The 17091-nt window shown below is 52.0% G+C and overlaps 1 protein-coding gene across 1 annotated transcript in view; it reads right to left on the reverse strand.

Annotated features, from left to right (window-relative positions):
- LOC133341883 (hemicentin-1-like) overlaps positions 1-17091 on the reverse strand; it is a 254826-nt gene that overhangs the window by 58992 nt on the left and 178743 nt on the right. Inside the window, 13 exon segments of the mRNA XM_061550695.1 lie at positions 688-812; positions 2108-2252; positions 2958-3107; positions 4293-4424; positions 6216-6297; positions 6734-6939; positions 7539-7652; positions 8914-9075; positions 10025-10121; positions 11956-12143; positions 13340-13453; positions 14726-14920; positions 15496-15646. Coding sequence (XP_061406679.1) covers positions 688-812; positions 2108-2252; positions 2958-3107; positions 4293-4424; positions 6216-6297; positions 6734-6939; positions 7539-7652; positions 8914-9075; positions 10025-10121; positions 11956-12143; positions 13340-13453; positions 14726-14920; positions 15496-15646 — 1861 coding nt within the window.

Consider the following 17091-nt stretch of genomic DNA (forward strand, 5'->3'; position numbering starts at 1 on the left):
TGGCTAGAGTTGATGGCCCTAAATCAGTCATTGTAAATTCCCCTTTCCCATGGCATGGACCATTCAGGGTAATTTTGCACCCCAGGGTAATTTTACTGATTGTGAGCCAAGCTCTTATCTCACCATGGTGGCGAGATGTTAACTACCTCGCCTGGCATACAGGAGGTCGTGGGTTCGATCCCGAGCCTGACGCCTGGATATTTGGAGTTCGCATGTCGATCTCTTCCCGTGGTAGCGTGGATTTTTCTCCGGGTGCTCCGGTTTTTTCCTCCACATTTTAGAAACATGTGTTTAGAGTATTTGTCTGCTATAAATATCCACGTGACGTGACACGTCGTTGAGCTATCATTTGTGATAGCGTGGTCGCTTCTGAAAAAGAGCTACACAGCTCAGTAGGCCTTAAATGGCTAAATAAAAATAATAAAAGAATAAAAATAAAACATAATAAAATAAAATAATAAAATGTATTTTTTATTATTTTATTATTTCCCTTCTACGTGACTTTACCGAAAGAACCAAGAAGATGAATCCCTGCAGTCACGAAAGCTTTAAATCGAAATTTAAATAAAAATAGTTTAAGGTTTTAGTTTACTCTACGCTTCACGTCGAGCAGTTACGGGCCGGCGCCCATGACGAGCACAACACCCGCGGATCGCACGACCCCCCCGTCCACGCGCGGCCACTCACCGAACACGTTGAGGTTGAAGATCTTGTCCTCCTCCCCGGCCACGTTGGTGGCGACACACGTGTACTTCCCGGCGTCGGACGTCTGCACGGCACTCAGCGTCAGCACGCTGCCCTCCTTAGAGACCCTGCGGCGGCACCGGGAGAGAGCCAAGTGAGCAGAGAGGAGGAGGAGGGAGAGTGGGTGGGGGGAGGAGGAGGGAGAAGTAGGATGAGGAGGGGGTAGTGGAGGGAGGCAGGAGGAGGAGGAAGGGGGGTGGATGAGGCAGAGGAGGAAGAAACGCGGTGACACGGAGAGAATGAGGCTGGAAAGAAGAAAAGGCAGCGGCCAGCAGGTAGAGCTGAGTGGCTGCATCTCTCTTTCTCAACGTCACGGAGCTCATAACAACAATGTCACAACACTGAGCTAGCAACAATGAGATTCCGGGTTCCAATCCAGGTTTCAAATACGGGTACTTAAAACCACGTTCTCCCATGTAAACAGCTTGATGACCTAGGTTTGGTTATATATAATGGTTAAAATAATACTTAAATACACATTTGGTTGTTCACTTGTTTTATAGCAAATTTCAGCTCTGATAGCTAATATGTCACACGTGCATCACAGAGGATTGTGGTTTTTCAACCACTTGCTAAGGGAGACACTTGAGGTTTCACTTTTTGATGACTGAAATTTGGCAAACTGCTCTTCGCACAACATGACGGAGCACTGGATAATGTTGAGTTCGAGACTCACATTGAAGTGACTCCAGCATCGTTCGTTTTGACTCCGCAAAGACGCGCTTGATTTACCAGTAATTGGAGACTGATTGCGAGATATGTAGATTCGATGCAAGAATCTTTATTATTTTGAAATCATCTTCGTAGTTGTATATTTGTGATTTTTTGTATTGTTTTTTAATTGTGCACTCTTAAATATACATACTAGTTTGTTGTTTAGTGATCATAGTGTTTAAAGTGCATGCCTGCCGGTTGTCTGGGTGAAAAGTGGGACCGTGTCATATTCCCAACGCCGGCCCAGCCTGGCTCAAAAACGCAACGAGCGAATTGGAGCGCACGAGCCCAATCTGACTCACTGCTCAGTCATTGATTCTGAGCGATGAATCAGTGCATCGCTACCTGCAGAATAACCCTGAACACCTTGAGCAGGGCCCCGCTAGCGGGAAGTGGCATCACTTGCTAGGAAGAGACGTCCAGAGGGAGGGAGGCAAGGAGGCGACATGCTAGACCAGTGTTCTTCACTCATTTTCAGAGGGGGGCCACTTCCTCTGAGAAGCCATCAGTGCGAGGGCCGCCACACTGCCTGCAAGGGTGTCTTCACATGTTGTGTATCGTCGGGGGCCACACAACAGGGGCCACACTAAAGGCCACCAGTGGCCCGCGGGCCTTGCAGTGAAGATCGCTGCGCCGGACGGGAACTCACGCGACTCCGTCGAGGCGCTTGCCGTCGCGCAGCCAGTGCAGCGCGGGGGGCGGAGTGCCGCTCGCTTTGCACGCCAGCGACACCGTCTCGTTCACCACCGACGCCACCTCGCTCGACAGCTCCGAGCCCTCGATGCTGGGCGGCACTGCTCGCGAGGGGCAGCAGTGGGGGGTGGGGGGGGGAGTGGGGAGTGCACGCTTCCGGTTAACCCCCACACGCACCGTGACAATACAGCTTGGGGTCACACAGCGCCTTTGTGCCACTACTACCGAGGACGCCGTACAGCAACAGGGGGGGGTGTTTATTTTATCGAGAGAGTCGTCCCAGCCTAGCCTTAGCCTGGACTTGGAACAGGGACGGCGATTCAAAAGCAATGGGAGAAGAAAATGCTGGCTGTGTGTGCGTCGCATCGTGTATGGTAACCTGGTAGGTGTGTGTGTGTGTGCGCGCGTGAAGGACGCTGCTGAGCAGTTGGAGGCAGTCGCCCTCCAACAACAATGGAGGGCAAAGGAGCGACGCTAACAACAACGAGCAGAGTGCCAGGTGGCTAAAATACAGCAAGTTGTCACAGTAGGGGACACAGTCGGTGTGTCTGCCAGTCATCTCAGTCAGTCAACCCATGGCACCTAGGTCTGTCCCGTGACCTCCTGTCAGCGAGCCTTCGACACTTCACGTGGCCTCAAAGTGCACCAAGCATGGCACAGGCACCATGGTGATCTCACTCCCACGTAGTGGCAAGTGTTGTGTACGCGTGCTGGCTGTATCTGTGTCACGCCGCGTATGTTGAGTTGGTAGGTATATGTGTGTGTATGTGTGCGTGCTGGTTGCATGTGCTGTATGTGCGTCGCACCGTGTATGGTGAGCCGGTAGGTCTTGCGTGCCTCCCCCTCCACGTTGGAAGCCACGCACGTGTAGTGCCCGGCGTCCGACAACTGCGAGCGGATGATCTGCAGCTTGCTGCCGCCCGACAAGATGCGCATCTCCAACGACGCCGCGTTATCTGCACGCGGTGCGCAGAGGTACGAACACAAACCATCGTGAGCTGTGGCATCAGCAACAACATCATCATCATCATCGCCAATGGCATTATCATCATATTGTCATCATCGTCGTTGTCGTTATCATCACAAGCATAATCAGAAACATCAGCATTACTCGCATCATCATCATATATGCGTCATTATCATCATCATCGCAAGTACAATCATCGGCACCACCACAATCGTCACAAATGTCATGAATCCATCTGCTGAACTGTAATCTCCGGGCCGTAACTCGCCTCCAATGCACTGGATCACAGATACGCGTCTTGTCAACCAAAATATTCGTCCCATGAAATTCCAGTGATCATTCTGGTTCATGCAAGACCACATTAACCAATACGTCTGCCTTAATATAAGCTAGCACACAAAGATAAAGATCCCCCCATATAGCCTGAGTAGACTGTAGGGGCAAGTGATGTCAACGAGCACCTATGAAGGCCGGCACTGTACACGAAGGGGTGGGTGGCCAGTACCATGCCTGGCTGCCTTTGTCTCCCCAGTGGCGATGTTTACACACTACACCAGGTACTCATTTGAGGCTGAGTCGACCTAGGGGATGCCCAGAACCGGTTCAGATATTCGTCACTGATGTTGGCCATGAGTCTGGAAGCAAACTCGGATCGCCGGGTTCGTAGTGCAGCGCGCTAACCGCTGCACTAGCGCTCCCCGCACACAGACAGGCATACATTCCACAAACACATTGATGCTGTACTCACACACCACGGATCTCCCTCATAAAATAGCCGGGCAACTGGCTAAACGAGACCCATCATCCGTGTAAGAAATCGAAATAAACTTTAACCCTTTCCGATTCCGATGGCGTATGTGTACGTCATCAGTTTTTCTTCCGATTCCGAGGCTCCCACAAGACCATGCAGGAGGGCGCGTGGCACAGTTTGGCACCAGCGATCGTAGAGTGCGGTCGTGTCGCTACGGTTCTCTGCGGCGAGTACAATGTCTTCGAAAACAATGGTGCTACGCCTCTCTGAATAAAACCAACGCAAACTGCTTGCGCGTTTTGAGATTCAGCGGCGAACGGGACGCCCACCCTGCAACTTGCAGACGACTCGGAGGGGGAAAGGGGGTTAACAACGTGCAGTATGTGCAATATTCCGAGTGAGGTGGCATCCCGCGGCCCTCACCTAAAGCGCGCCCGTTGTGCAGCCACGTGATGGCGGGCGGCGGGATGCCCAGGGCGTCGCACGCCAGCGTCACGGGGTTGCCGATGATCTCGCTCGTGTCCTCCTCCGGCGGGCCCTCGATGCTCGGCGGCACTGCAGACGCGGAACCCGCGCGGTGCCGGACGTTCAAGAGGCGCTGGCGCCGCCCCCCCCCCCCCGTGCGAGTCGATGCCGTTGGCAATGATTCCGGGTTCGCGAATTGGTTTGACATACAGACCGCGCTTAGCGCTCAGGATGCGGCGTTGCTGGAGAAGTGAGGGCTAATCGAGTCAGCGCTGAAAGGGCTCATTATACCGTTGTACATATGGGGATGCGTTCCTGATAGCGTTATCTCTTTCGTATGAGCAGTATATGAGGGCTTCATTGGGGTATCGGTAATAGCGCTAATAATATACAGATGGTAAACGTTATACTGGTAGGAACCTCCTGGTTACATCAGCCCACTGGGGATTATTGTGTCCGTCGTGCAGGGAGGGGCCGGTTGGGGAGGGACTGGGTGGGGAGGGGAGGGTGGGGAGGGGCTGGATGGGGGGTGGGAGGGGTGGGGCTGGGTGGGGAGGGGCTGGTCACCCCGTGGTGCCCTTATAAAACTCAACGTTTAACTTTCTCATGCCGGCTTGTGCCCGCCCTCACAGTCGGGCATATTTGCGGAACACACCACGCCGCCGTTGACCCTGGCCATTGACCGAGCAACCCAACGTTCCTACCAGCTCCCTCCACAGGAATGTGTTTTCATAAATAAATAGACAAATAAATTATAATAGGATCAGTAAGTATTATGTACTGTACTCGCGAGTGCATTCTACTGCACTCCCCCTGCATGGCAGCGGTAAGGGAGCTGCTGCTGCGCTCCTAAACCACATCATTGTCTGAGAAGAGTTCCAGGACCTCCGTAATCTAAGTGATGCCCTCTGTCTACATTTTCTCATAAAAATGTTCTCCAAGACAAGGAGCGCTATAATGAATCTGAATCGGCGTAAATTTGTCCAGTTTTTTCATGCGTGCCCTGGATTTATTCGTTGTGGATTAGAATTACAGAAAACCTTTGTTAATTCAACACATATGGGGCTCTGGCCTTGCCGAATTATCCAATATTCCGAATTATGTCCAATGGTACTCCCCAGTGCCTCCTGCTCCAATACATTTCTTTCCCAAACTTATTTTCCAAACTCTTCACGCACCATACATATTGACACACATCCTGCACCAATTCTATCCTAAACTTTGGAATTGTCTCGCAGACTAAGGGATTCATACTTCAGTCCCTTTCTATTACTTCTTGATGTAGGTGTAGACGACATGTCTGAGAGGGTTGGCTTGCACAGAGTACAAAAACATGGTGACGGGTCTGCACTAACGCTCACCACGCTCACCACTCTCACCACTCTCACCACGCTCACCACTCCCACCACGCTCCCCAAGCTCACCACGCTCACCACTCTCACCACGCTCACCACGCTCACCACTCTCACCACGCTCACCACTCTCACCACGCTCACCACAATCACCACAATCACCACGCTCACCACTCTCACCACACTCACCACTCTCACCATGCTCACCACGCTCACCACTCTCACCACGCTCCCACGCTCACTACTCTCACCACGCTCACCACTCTCACCACGCTCACCACTCTCACCTCGCTCACAACGCTCACCACTCTCACCATGCTCACTACTCTCACCACGCTCACCACTCTCACCACGCTCACCACGCTCACTATGCTCACCACTCTCACCACGCTCACCACTCTCACCATGCCCACAACACTTCACACACTCACCACGCTCACCACTCTCACTACGCTAACCACGCTCACCACTCTCACCATGCTCACCACTCCCACTACGCTGGCGTGCGGTTGGCGGCAGTGGACAGTACCGTGAACGGTGAGGTGGAAGACCTTGTCCACCTGCCCGGCCACGTTGGTCGCCTTGCACACGTACTGCCCGGCATCGGCCACCTGAGACGACACCATCGCCACCGGCAGAAGCACGTTTCAGCATTTCCCCCGCACCTTCGATTGGCACGGTTGGCTACGTACGGTGTGAAAGGAGCTCATACGTAGGGACAGCGCGCGGTCTCTCAACCAGCGACCTGTGGCTGCCTGCGCAAGGACGGCCAGCTCAGCAGCAGCCTTCGCATTCGTCGATATTGCTTCCCTCCCAAAGCAGCTTTGCACATTAACACGCGCAGTGAATACGGATTCGAACAAACATCCCCGTCTTTGATCGCAGATCGGGCCCAGCAGCGGGTGTAGGAGGGAGAGGCGGCGAGGACGACGCAGTCAGAGAGACGTCCGCTCGCGGCAGCCTCACGACAACAACGTCGTCAACAACGACGTCGTGAACAGCGTTCACGCGCACGCTTCCCCCCCCTCCCCACGTCTCGGGGTGCACCTCGGCGTCGACGAGCGTCAGCACGTGTCCCACATCCCCGCGCAGCACGGCCTTCTCCGACTCCGCCAGGGGGCGGCCGTTCTTGTACCACGTGACCACGGGGGGCGGCACGGCGTTGGACTCGCACTCGAGCGACACGGAGCCTCCCGCTCGCACGCTGACCGCGAGGGGGGCCTCGCCGCCCCCGTCACGGATTGTGGGGGGTACTGGTGGGGGAGTGGGGGGGCGGGGCAAGAGTGGGGAGGGGGGACAAGGGTGGAATTCTTAAGCCGGGTACGAGTGGACATGATCGACTGGGGTCGGCAGTGGATCGTAGAGCGACCATAAGTGTGGTTGGATCCAAACCCAGGCTTACTCAAGTCAAACTTAGGAGCACAATAGCGCTGGCTCGGTGCGCATCCTTCTCCTATTGTTTTTCTGAAGATTCAATAAAAGAACACCGCTTAATGGGATGTCAACTTTGGCCTTTCTATGGATAGACTGGTCCATTTCATATTCACCTCCAATGTCCATCTGCTCCGGACCACCAAAAGACATGACACCACCCACGCTCATTCACAACGCAATGCCCAAAATGGGAATAATGTCGAATCGATCGCGGTGTATGAACTCACAATGAAGCGTACGCACATCAGGAATTTTGTCTATTGTAACACCCTTGACCTAAAGACCGAGAAGACACAGGAACCGTGTGTCGCAGTCACGCGCCAAACCGGGTCGGCGGGCGCTTCCACACCCAAGCGAGTGGACGAGGCCGAGCGGCATGAACGTGAGCGAGCGACGGGGTGGTGCATGTGACACTCACCGTACACGGTGAGCACCACGTGCTTCTTGGTCTGGCCCGCGGCATTGATGGCCACACAGGTGTAGCGTCCACCGTCGGACAGCTTCGCCCTCTGGATCTGCAAGATGCGACCGCCTGCAGGCAGACATCGATCCGAGGGGGTTGCAAGAATTAGACGGACGCTCTGCAGAGCGATCTTCTGCCTAACAACGCAAGCGTTGCTTCTGCATCCAGTGTGCGGCATCAAAGTCCATGCTTGGACTTTTACTCAATGCAGAGAACCGTAGCGACACAACCGCACTCTACAATAGCTGGTGGCAAAATGTGCCACAAGCCCTCCAGCATGGCTTTGTGGGAGCCTCAATACCGCTAAAGCTATTTTATTTTAGTTTATCTTCTGGATCCGTTCCGATGACAAAAACACGTACGTCATCAGAATGGGACAGGGTTAAGATAGAATTAAATCGAGAGCTGCAGCACCGATGGTCTCCTAGTGTGAGCGCGAGCCTCGTCCATCTCATCGTTGTTGGCTGCCTCTTCTCCTGGCGCTTCTCCGACCGAGATCAATGCTCTTCTGAAGTCCACCACATTGTTTCCACCTGTCCGGTCTGTTCAACTGCCTGTGTTACTCCACCTCGTCGTGGGCATTGTCCGCTCGCTGACTCTGCTTCTTCTTTTACATCCTGTGCTGCCGATCTCTGAAACTCAATCCCACCTCTCTCTTCACACTTGAGTACAGTCGACGGAATAATCAGTCCACAATGTCAACCTGCTCACCACTTACACGTCTGCACTACCGACGCTAGTTAGGTTCACAATGGTAAGTTCGTTTTTCGTTTGTTGTCCTTCTCCTGCACCTCCCATTAACACGGTTGGCTACGTACGGTGTGAAAAAAAATCAACATACGTACATGCATACAACAAATCTAACAATGTGAGAAGGCACAAATACAAAGACCACCCATATAGCCTTAAAAGACTGTTGGAACAAGTGCTGTTAGCGAGCACCTATGAAGGTTGGCAGGACAGACGAGGGGGTGGGTGGCCAGTACCACGCCCAGCCACCTTTGTCTCCCTGGTGGCGATGTTTACACACCGCACCAGGTACTCATTTGAGGGTAAGTCGACCTCGGGGCGTACTGGTTCAAATAATCGTCACTGGTGTTCGCCATGAGCAGGAATCAAAACCGGGTCGCTGGGTTCGTAGCGCAGTGTGGTAACCACGGCACACACGCGCACACACACATCTGTAAAGCAGGCAGGCAGACCGGCAGTTTACGTATCAGTTGCGGACAAAAAAGTGAGATTCCGTAAACAACAACAATAACGATGCGATCCTTCTACAAGCAAGACCTGGGATGAATGCACAAGAGAGGTAACTTTCGTGCGGCCTCACCGGGAAGAATGAAGAGACTCTTGCTTGGCTGCAGGGGCCTCCCGTCCTTGACCCAGCCGAGCGTGGGCGGGGGAAATCCCGTGGCCTCGCACATGAGCGATATGGGGTTATCCACCACCACGTGGAGGCTTTCCGGGTTCGTTCCCACGATCGTCGGTGGCACTGTGGGGAGGGAAACAACACTTAGGATGACTGGCGACGTGTCGCTGCTGTTGGGAAGTGATCACTTCATAAGGTCGCACTGATAACGCCACGAAGTGCTTGTCACAAAGGAACCACGATATCTTGCTGATCTCGTCAAGAAGCATAAAGCATCATCACCTGAACTCCGGCCATCCTCGCTGTAGCTGCTTTTACATTGAACAAAGGCGGTCACCGCATCGTACGCTTTCAGATGTGCTTCTGCGGCCGTCTGGAACGCTCTTCCTTCCAATATTAGGAAGTCCCTGGAGCTATGCACTTTTAAATAATCATTTCTTTAGAACTGCTTTTTGTGTTTAGTTTTTTGTCCTTCCTCCACACCTCCGATCAGCACGGTTGGGTACATACGGAGCAAAAAAAGTTCAACATAGATACATATGTGACTTCCTGCGATCATATTGCTCGGGCAGGGTACCGGTTATCCGGAAGAGGTTCCCGGTCTGCTGCTTATGTCCTGCTTACTACGGTCCTAAGCCAGTGGTGGCGATTCCAACATTCAGGTCACTCGATTGTGTGTCTACTATTGACTTCCCACAATTTGGTGTTGCCGTTTTCGAAACTTGGAAAGAAAAAGGGCTGAGTCGACCCCAACCGGGATCTGAACTCTCAACCATGGTTAATTGAATTGGTTTGCGCAGAGCTTTGAGTGTTGCCTCCTTGTATGTATAGCTGGCTACTCAGATTTCCTCCGGCATAAAGCCGAACACTGATTAATGAAATTGGCAAAACATCCCAGGACAGGAACCGCCGGTGAGGTTTTTCTTGGTTGAAGGGCATTCATGCTTATTATGGTTATACAGGAGATATTATTACGGCTATGCAGGAGACGTTACGGTTGGAGGCGAAGGTACGAACGATGAATAGGTGTGTCTTCAGAGCCAGGTGACCCATGTTCAAGTGCAAAACTCACCGTGGACGTTGAGATTAAACAGCTTCTCCGCCCGACCGGCGGAATTCTCAGCGACGCACGTGTAACGTCCCGTGTCCATCACCTGCGCACGCTCAATCTATTGGAAAAACAACATAACAGAATTAAAAAAATAATTGCATTTAAGTTACAGCCCTTTATATTCTTGGTTCTTTCCGTAAAGTCACGTAGAAGGGAATAATAAAAGAATAAAAATAAAACAACAATTTTGATTTTATTTTACTTTTTTCCCTTCTATGTGACTTTACTGAAAGAACCAAGAATATGAATCCCTGCAGTCACGAAAGCTTTAAATCTAAAAATTTACAGCCCTTTGTCAACCTGCTGGTGGGTGAAGGCATCGCTATCACTTCAATTATGTGTGTTAATTTTTTTAACCATACTTCACCATGCTGGTCAGTACAGGTTGATGAACAAGGGGCCCAAGTCTTTTTAAATATGAAATATCACGCGCCGCTTATTCTTGCTATGGCCTGTGCCTCAGTTTATAACCCAGATGCACACGAAGCACTGTCCCATCGGCCCAGGCAACTCAAGGAAGTGCAATCACCATACTCCATCACGTCGCTATTTCAGTGCCAAAAGTAAATGTCTCTTGAAACATGAGGACAGGGGCAGTGTCCACCTCCATTGGTCGTCCTGAGCCAACTATGAAAATTCCACATTGCCATGACAGGAAGCAGTCTCTCCACAGGACATTTACCATGGACTTTGTGCAAAATGGTACTTATTTTATCGAACCCATTGTGGATGATGGGCTGAGATGAGGACCTGACCAATATATGAACGCATGTCCTTACGATCCCGACTTCAGTTGCCATCAATAACATCTCACGTGTGCTCTCAGTGAGATCACAGGATCTGTAATATAAAAGGAACAAAATGTATCAACCTAGAAAGCTCGCATCGTGTCTCAAAACTATTGCTATGTGGTCCTGCTTGGAATGTGAACTCAAGTTTAGTCTTGAGTATTAGCAAACTGGAGTTGTCAGAGAAAAGCCACTCAAAACCACAAGACATCTGTGGAAAAAATAGCTGCGTAGCTCATCGGATTCCTCCAGTCTAAATAAATTTTCTGAAAACAGTGAAGAACACTCAATTATCTTCTTGGTTCTTTCGGTAAAGTCACGTAGAAGGGAAATAATAAAATAATAAAAATAAAACAAAATAAAATAAATAACAGTGAGAATAAAATTTTATTATGTTTTATTTTATTATTTCATTGTTCCCCTTCTACGTGACTTTACCGAAAGAACCAAGACTATAAATCCCTGCAGTCACGAAAGCTTTAAATCGAAACACTCAATTATTCACGTGTTGATCCAGGAGAACCACGCTGAATCGTATGTCAGGAGGGCCCTGCAATTGGGTTTTCATTTTAAGACGTCTTAAGCCCATCAGTGAGTTTCATACAAGTGGGAGTAAACCGGAGAGCGCGCGAGGAGGAAACGCTCTAGCCCCGTACAGATGGAAACAGATGGCGATTAGTCCACTTGCTGCCCTGCCTTCTCCTGGCGAGCAAGTGTATAGGGCACCTCGACGCCCACGGGAAGGGCGCTTCACAACATTTGTGTGCGGCAATCCACCAACCCCCCTCGCTGCCTCACAGCGCTGGATTTACAGGCCACGTGCATCACAGCCACCACTGCCCGGCTCAAACTTCACAGACAGGTCATAAACCTCTTTGCTGTACCGCCTCCTGCTGGCAAACTTATCCCCCACCCCCGGCAGGCAGGTGTCAAACACACGATGGCTAAAAACGCCCGCGCGATCCGCCAACCCCCACCTTCCAGCCGCCGCATCACAGGCAGCCCGTCAAAGCCACCGTCACCGGAATAAACGAGGCTGACGCGATTCGGAGCGCGCTGAGCCTCTCTCTCTCGCTCGCCCTCCGGCTCCTGGACGTTTCCCACCTGAAGAGTCTTGCCGCCGAACAGCAAGGAGTGTCTGCCGTCCGCGGAGACCGGCCGCCCGTCCTTGAGCCACGAGACGGAGGGCGCCGGGCTCCCGTCGACAGCGCAATCGAGCCGGGCGGTGTCGTTCACCGTCACCGCCACCTCCTCGGGTGCCTCCCCGGCGCCGCCCCGCACGCTCGGCGGCACTGGCAGAGGGGGGAGGTCGGGGAGAGTTGCGGCGGAGCGTGACGTTAGCGATCGCTCGAGCAGAGAGAAGCGCCTTGCGAATGATAAAAATGAAGACGATTGCGCTTGGCGTCGTCGCAACCCCCACACACTCTCCCACTGACACATCCCCTCCTACGTGCCCCACCAGACGTACCCTCACTCGACCACGCAACTCATCGATTACCACCACCCCACGAGTCGCCCGACCTCCACAACACACACACACACACCACACCTTCACATCCTCACTTGCCTCTTCCCACAACACTTCTCAAAGCGTCACCGCCTAGACTGTGGTCTCTTCCACTTGGAACGCTCACCTACCGTGTGGGGCCACCAACTCGCTTTTTGAGGCTTCTCCGTTAAGCTTTACTTCACCCGACTCCGCCTGACCATAAGGCTGCATCTTCCACTGCTTTTCTTATCTTCAATTGAATGCTTCTGGTGGAAATTAAGGGGATTGAAGTGACAGCTGAAGGCTGCAGGCTGCAATCTACTTTGGCATTGAGCCGCTGCCTTTACACATCTGCATCAATTAGCTGCTATATTATAGTGACCCCCCCCCCCAAAAAAAAAGTTCACTAACTAAGGGGGGCTCACGAGACGCGACTGCGAACACGAGGCCCCGGGATGGCAGTGACGGCACTGCTTCCGACGACCGGGGTGCGATGCTTAAAAGTGTGGCACGATCCCGCAACGGTAACTGTAGGCAACGCCACGGTAAATAAAAAAAAACGCAACAAAGTTGCATTTAAATGAATAGACAGTGTTTCATTTAAGCAAACCGTGATCCCTTTTCGCAACTGACTTAAATTAACGCTAAGAAGGTAAATATTGACTCAAAGATTTTTGTGAATGCAGGAATTTACTGGAAGAACCAAAGAATCTGCTAAGAAGGTAATTCACGAAAGGCGTCTTCGGCAAAGACGGGCCGACGAAAGCGACGACATCGCATCGGTGCAACGACATCAATGGGGACGACATCATCGATCCTGAGCTTGGCGACGATGTCTTGTCTCGGGCCATGCTTAGTACGGCTGCGTGCACGATCTCGTCCGTACCGAGTACACGTGTCCTTGCCGGGTACGCGTGCTTCCGTACCGAGCACTCTCTCTACGAGCACTGTCCACACCGAGCACGCGCGCGTCTGGACTAAACACGTGCGCATCTGTACCGAGCACGCGCACGTCGTAGTTGAGGGAGTCCTCGCCCGCATCGTTGACAGCGACGCACGTGTAGCGGCCGGCGTCCTCCACCTGCGCCCGTGGGATCTGCAGAACGCGGCCTCCTGATGGGCGGCGAGGAACAGAGAGTCAGTGTGCGTAGACAGAGAGTCAGTGTGCTTAGACAGAGAGTCAGTGTGCTTAGACAGAGAGTCAGTGCACTGGCGAAGCTAGTGAGGGGGGTGGGGTGGCACTTGCCCCCCCAATAATCCGATCAAAATCCTTAATTTCGATCGGATCATTGGGGTTTATTAGTAATAAATCGGCATTTTGCAATCCCCACTGCCAATGTGTAGCATATTATTATGTGCCAGGGACTCTATGAGATGATAGGACAATAGTCTGAGTCCATAATTGGCAATAAGTAATGGCAAAGCAGGTATAAGTGACTCACAGAATTGTGCGCAGTTGCGTATCCAGTACACAACTTCCCTGAAAGCAAACACCTTCAGCGAGCGCGATGCTGATCACAGATGGTTCGAATTCGACCCTCGATCGATGGCTACGCCATCGCCGCACACGCGTCGAATAAAAAGCTAGGGACAAGTCCTTACCTACTAACAACTCCTATCACTTTTCATTGATGGAGGGTTTGCCCCCCCTACCTGAAAATCCTAACTCTGCCATTGAGTCAGTGTGCTTAGAGCAAGAAGACACAAAGAGTGAGTGTGCTTAGACACAGTGAGATGACACAAAAGAGTGAATGTGCTTTGACACAGCCATGCATGGAAGCACTTGTATACATACACGTATATGTCCGATATATGTATACACACACCCAGAGCCAAAGACCCATATATAAGCCATAGAGGCTGTTGGGGCAAGTGTTGTGAGCGAGCATCTATCAAGGCCCACACTGTGCTCGAGTGAGTGGCGTGGCCACAAACACACCTGGCTGCCCCAGTCTTAATGTTCACACACTCCACTGGCTACTGGTTTAAGGCCCAGTGGACCTAGGGTATATCTATGAAAGGTTCAGATAGTGCCCGTGTCACTGATGTGCATCGCCAGGAATTAAACTCAATTGCATTGACATGCCAGTTTATATCCTAATCACATCACAGCCAACGTTGTACACGTGTACCTGAACAGCATGTTCACGGTACAGCCCTTTTTGACAATACAATGCACTGGTGGATGAGCGTCTCCTCCCTACGCCTGCCCCTGGTCGACCGCGCCTCGCATGCGCCGGTCGGCGCAGGTCGATTAAGTTGGCAGCATCATCCGAGGGAGCGATTAAAAGCACAGCACAATGATGGACGGATTTTTCTGCCACTCTGCCCAGTGCCGCCGACCACTTTGAACGACCGCAAAGGCGCGAGAGCCGGGCCGGGCACCTGGCAGGATGAGGACCCTGTCGCTGGAGGAGAGGGGGCGGCCGTCCTTGTACCACGTGAGCATGGGTGGCGGCACCGCGTTGGTCTCGCAGTACAGGGAGATGGGGTTGTTGATGACCACGTCTTTCCCGTCGGGCCTCCCCGCGTCCGTTCCGCCTCGGCCGGGCCCCGCCGGTTTCTGGAACGCGGGAGGCACTGCCGACACACGGCCAACGAATGCACGGCGGGAGAAGAATGTCAACAAAACGGAATCAAAATGCACACCGGCTGCTGCATTCTTTTTTAGGAATATTACCGCGTGTTTAGTTTGTTGTCCTTCCCTCGCACCTCCGATTACGTCCGATGCGAAAAAAGTTCAACGTACGTACGTACATACGTGCGGATACACGTCTAGAGGGATGCCGGCACGGCAGTCGTAACAACAGCGCACATTTCTTAAATCCTGCTGCCTCCGTCCACCCGGCAGTGTAGATGCGTTCACCACAGTTCGTCGACCGGCAGCTCACGTGTGGGGCAGTAAAGTGTGGGTACTCCCACCTCTTCTAAGACATCGGGCTAGCGTGGAAAAGTAGGCCAAATACGCTCCAAAGAGGGGTTCTCTCCTCGAGCTCCCTCCCTCTTGCGGAGGCCCTTCCGCCAGCAGTGACACGGGCGAGCAATTGCAGCCCCACGCCTCACGCTACCGTTACACGTGCGGAATGTCGGGCAGGTGTGATTAGGGGCCTTGAAACTTGCCTCTTCGCTCCGTGCGACACCGCGTCCCCGCTCACCCTGGATGTTGACGTCAAACTCCTTCTCGTCCTCGCCCGCCAGGTTGGTGGCCACGCAGGTGTAGCGGCCCGTGTCCGACACCTGAGCGTTCTTTATCTTGAGGATGCGACCGCTGGCCATGATCTCCAGGTGCTCGCCGCTGCTGATTTGCTGTACAGTGAGCATTGAGTGGACGCCTGTCAACGCCTGCCCGCCCACTCGTTCGTTCGTCGAACAATGCAACGCATTCTTGCATTGAACGCAATGTTGTTATAAGTGCGATTGTTCTTGATCTGTGCAATAATAATGATAACAACAATAATGATAACAGCGGTGAAACGGTGAGCGCACTGAACTCGCAGTCCGGAGGTCGCCGGTTCGATTTGAAACAACGGGCAGACTTTTGTAATCCCCCTCGCGCAGCCACCTCCAGCAGTGTAAGCGGGTAGAGCCACAGTTAGATGATGATCAGCCGGCCGTGCGTGGTGGGGTAAAGTGTAGGTACTCCAAGACTTTGGAAGACACAGGCCCGGTTGCCAGCAGCGGCGTGGGCAGGCAACTTGCAGGGCTGCACCGCGTTGCTCAACTAAACTGAACTTTTTATTTTACCAGGTAAGGCCCACTGAGCTACGTAGCTCTTTTTCAGAAGCGACTTGGCCACAAATGATAGCTCAACGAAGTGGCTTATCATGTGGAAATTTATAGCAGCCAACTACTGGAAAAACACGTGTTTTTAAATGTGGAGGGAAAATCTGGAGGACCCGAGGAAAAATCCACACGACCAGGGGGAGAACGCGCAAGCTCCAAATATGCATCAAGCTTCAGGGTTGGGTTTGAACCCATGACCTCCTGCATACAAGGTGATGTAGTTAACATCTCGCCAACCGTGGCATTATTCGACGTGTGTCTCAAGTCTCTTTGTCAGGAGAGTCCTGCTCGGGATGTTGGACTAGTTTATTAACGAATAATATAAAATAATAAATGTAAAAATGCCTCCTGTGCCCAGCATGGCCATGTCCCATTGGTTCATACAGGGTCTTGAGAAACGATTAAATTTATGGTAATATTTTTTAAATTCATAATTTAGTTGCAGTAAATATGATAAAGTTGGTTAAATAGGCTTTGATAACTGCACATGATGGCGTACACTCCACATGTCACGTGATCGACAATGTCCGCCGGAAAGTGTTAATCAGTAATAAAGTGCACAGAAATTATAATTATGATGATGCTACAGTTCTTTGCTAATCCACTGCTGAAATGAAGGCCTCACCACACTGTATTGGTCATTAGGATTGAATGATATTATTCACCATTTTGTCTGTTGCAAGAAGGGGTGTCCAGATCTGGTTCAAATATAACCCACAGACTGATGGTTGCCATGGTGAGGAACTCAACTCAGGTCACCAGGTGTTCATAGCGCGGTGCACTAACCACTGCGCCACTGCTCCACCCAGCAAAAATGTACTGGGCAGCGATACCGGGAATAGGATCATTAAGCCCCGTGCAGACTGGCTGACCTCTAGATAACCAAGTTGACCCTGCCACACGGACGCAGCCATGGCAGGCAACGCTCGCTCATCTCTCTCTCGCTCACCTGTCCGCTCCCTCTCTCG

Source organism: Lethenteron reissneri, chromosome 12 (assembly GCF_015708825.2).
Source record: "Lethenteron reissneri isolate LAM-NWPU_2019-01 chromosome 12, ASM1570882v1, whole genome shotgun sequence".
In the NCBI taxonomy this organism is placed as follows: domain Eukaryota; kingdom Metazoa; phylum Chordata; class Hyperoartia; order Petromyzontiformes; family Petromyzontidae; genus Lethenteron; species Lethenteron reissneri.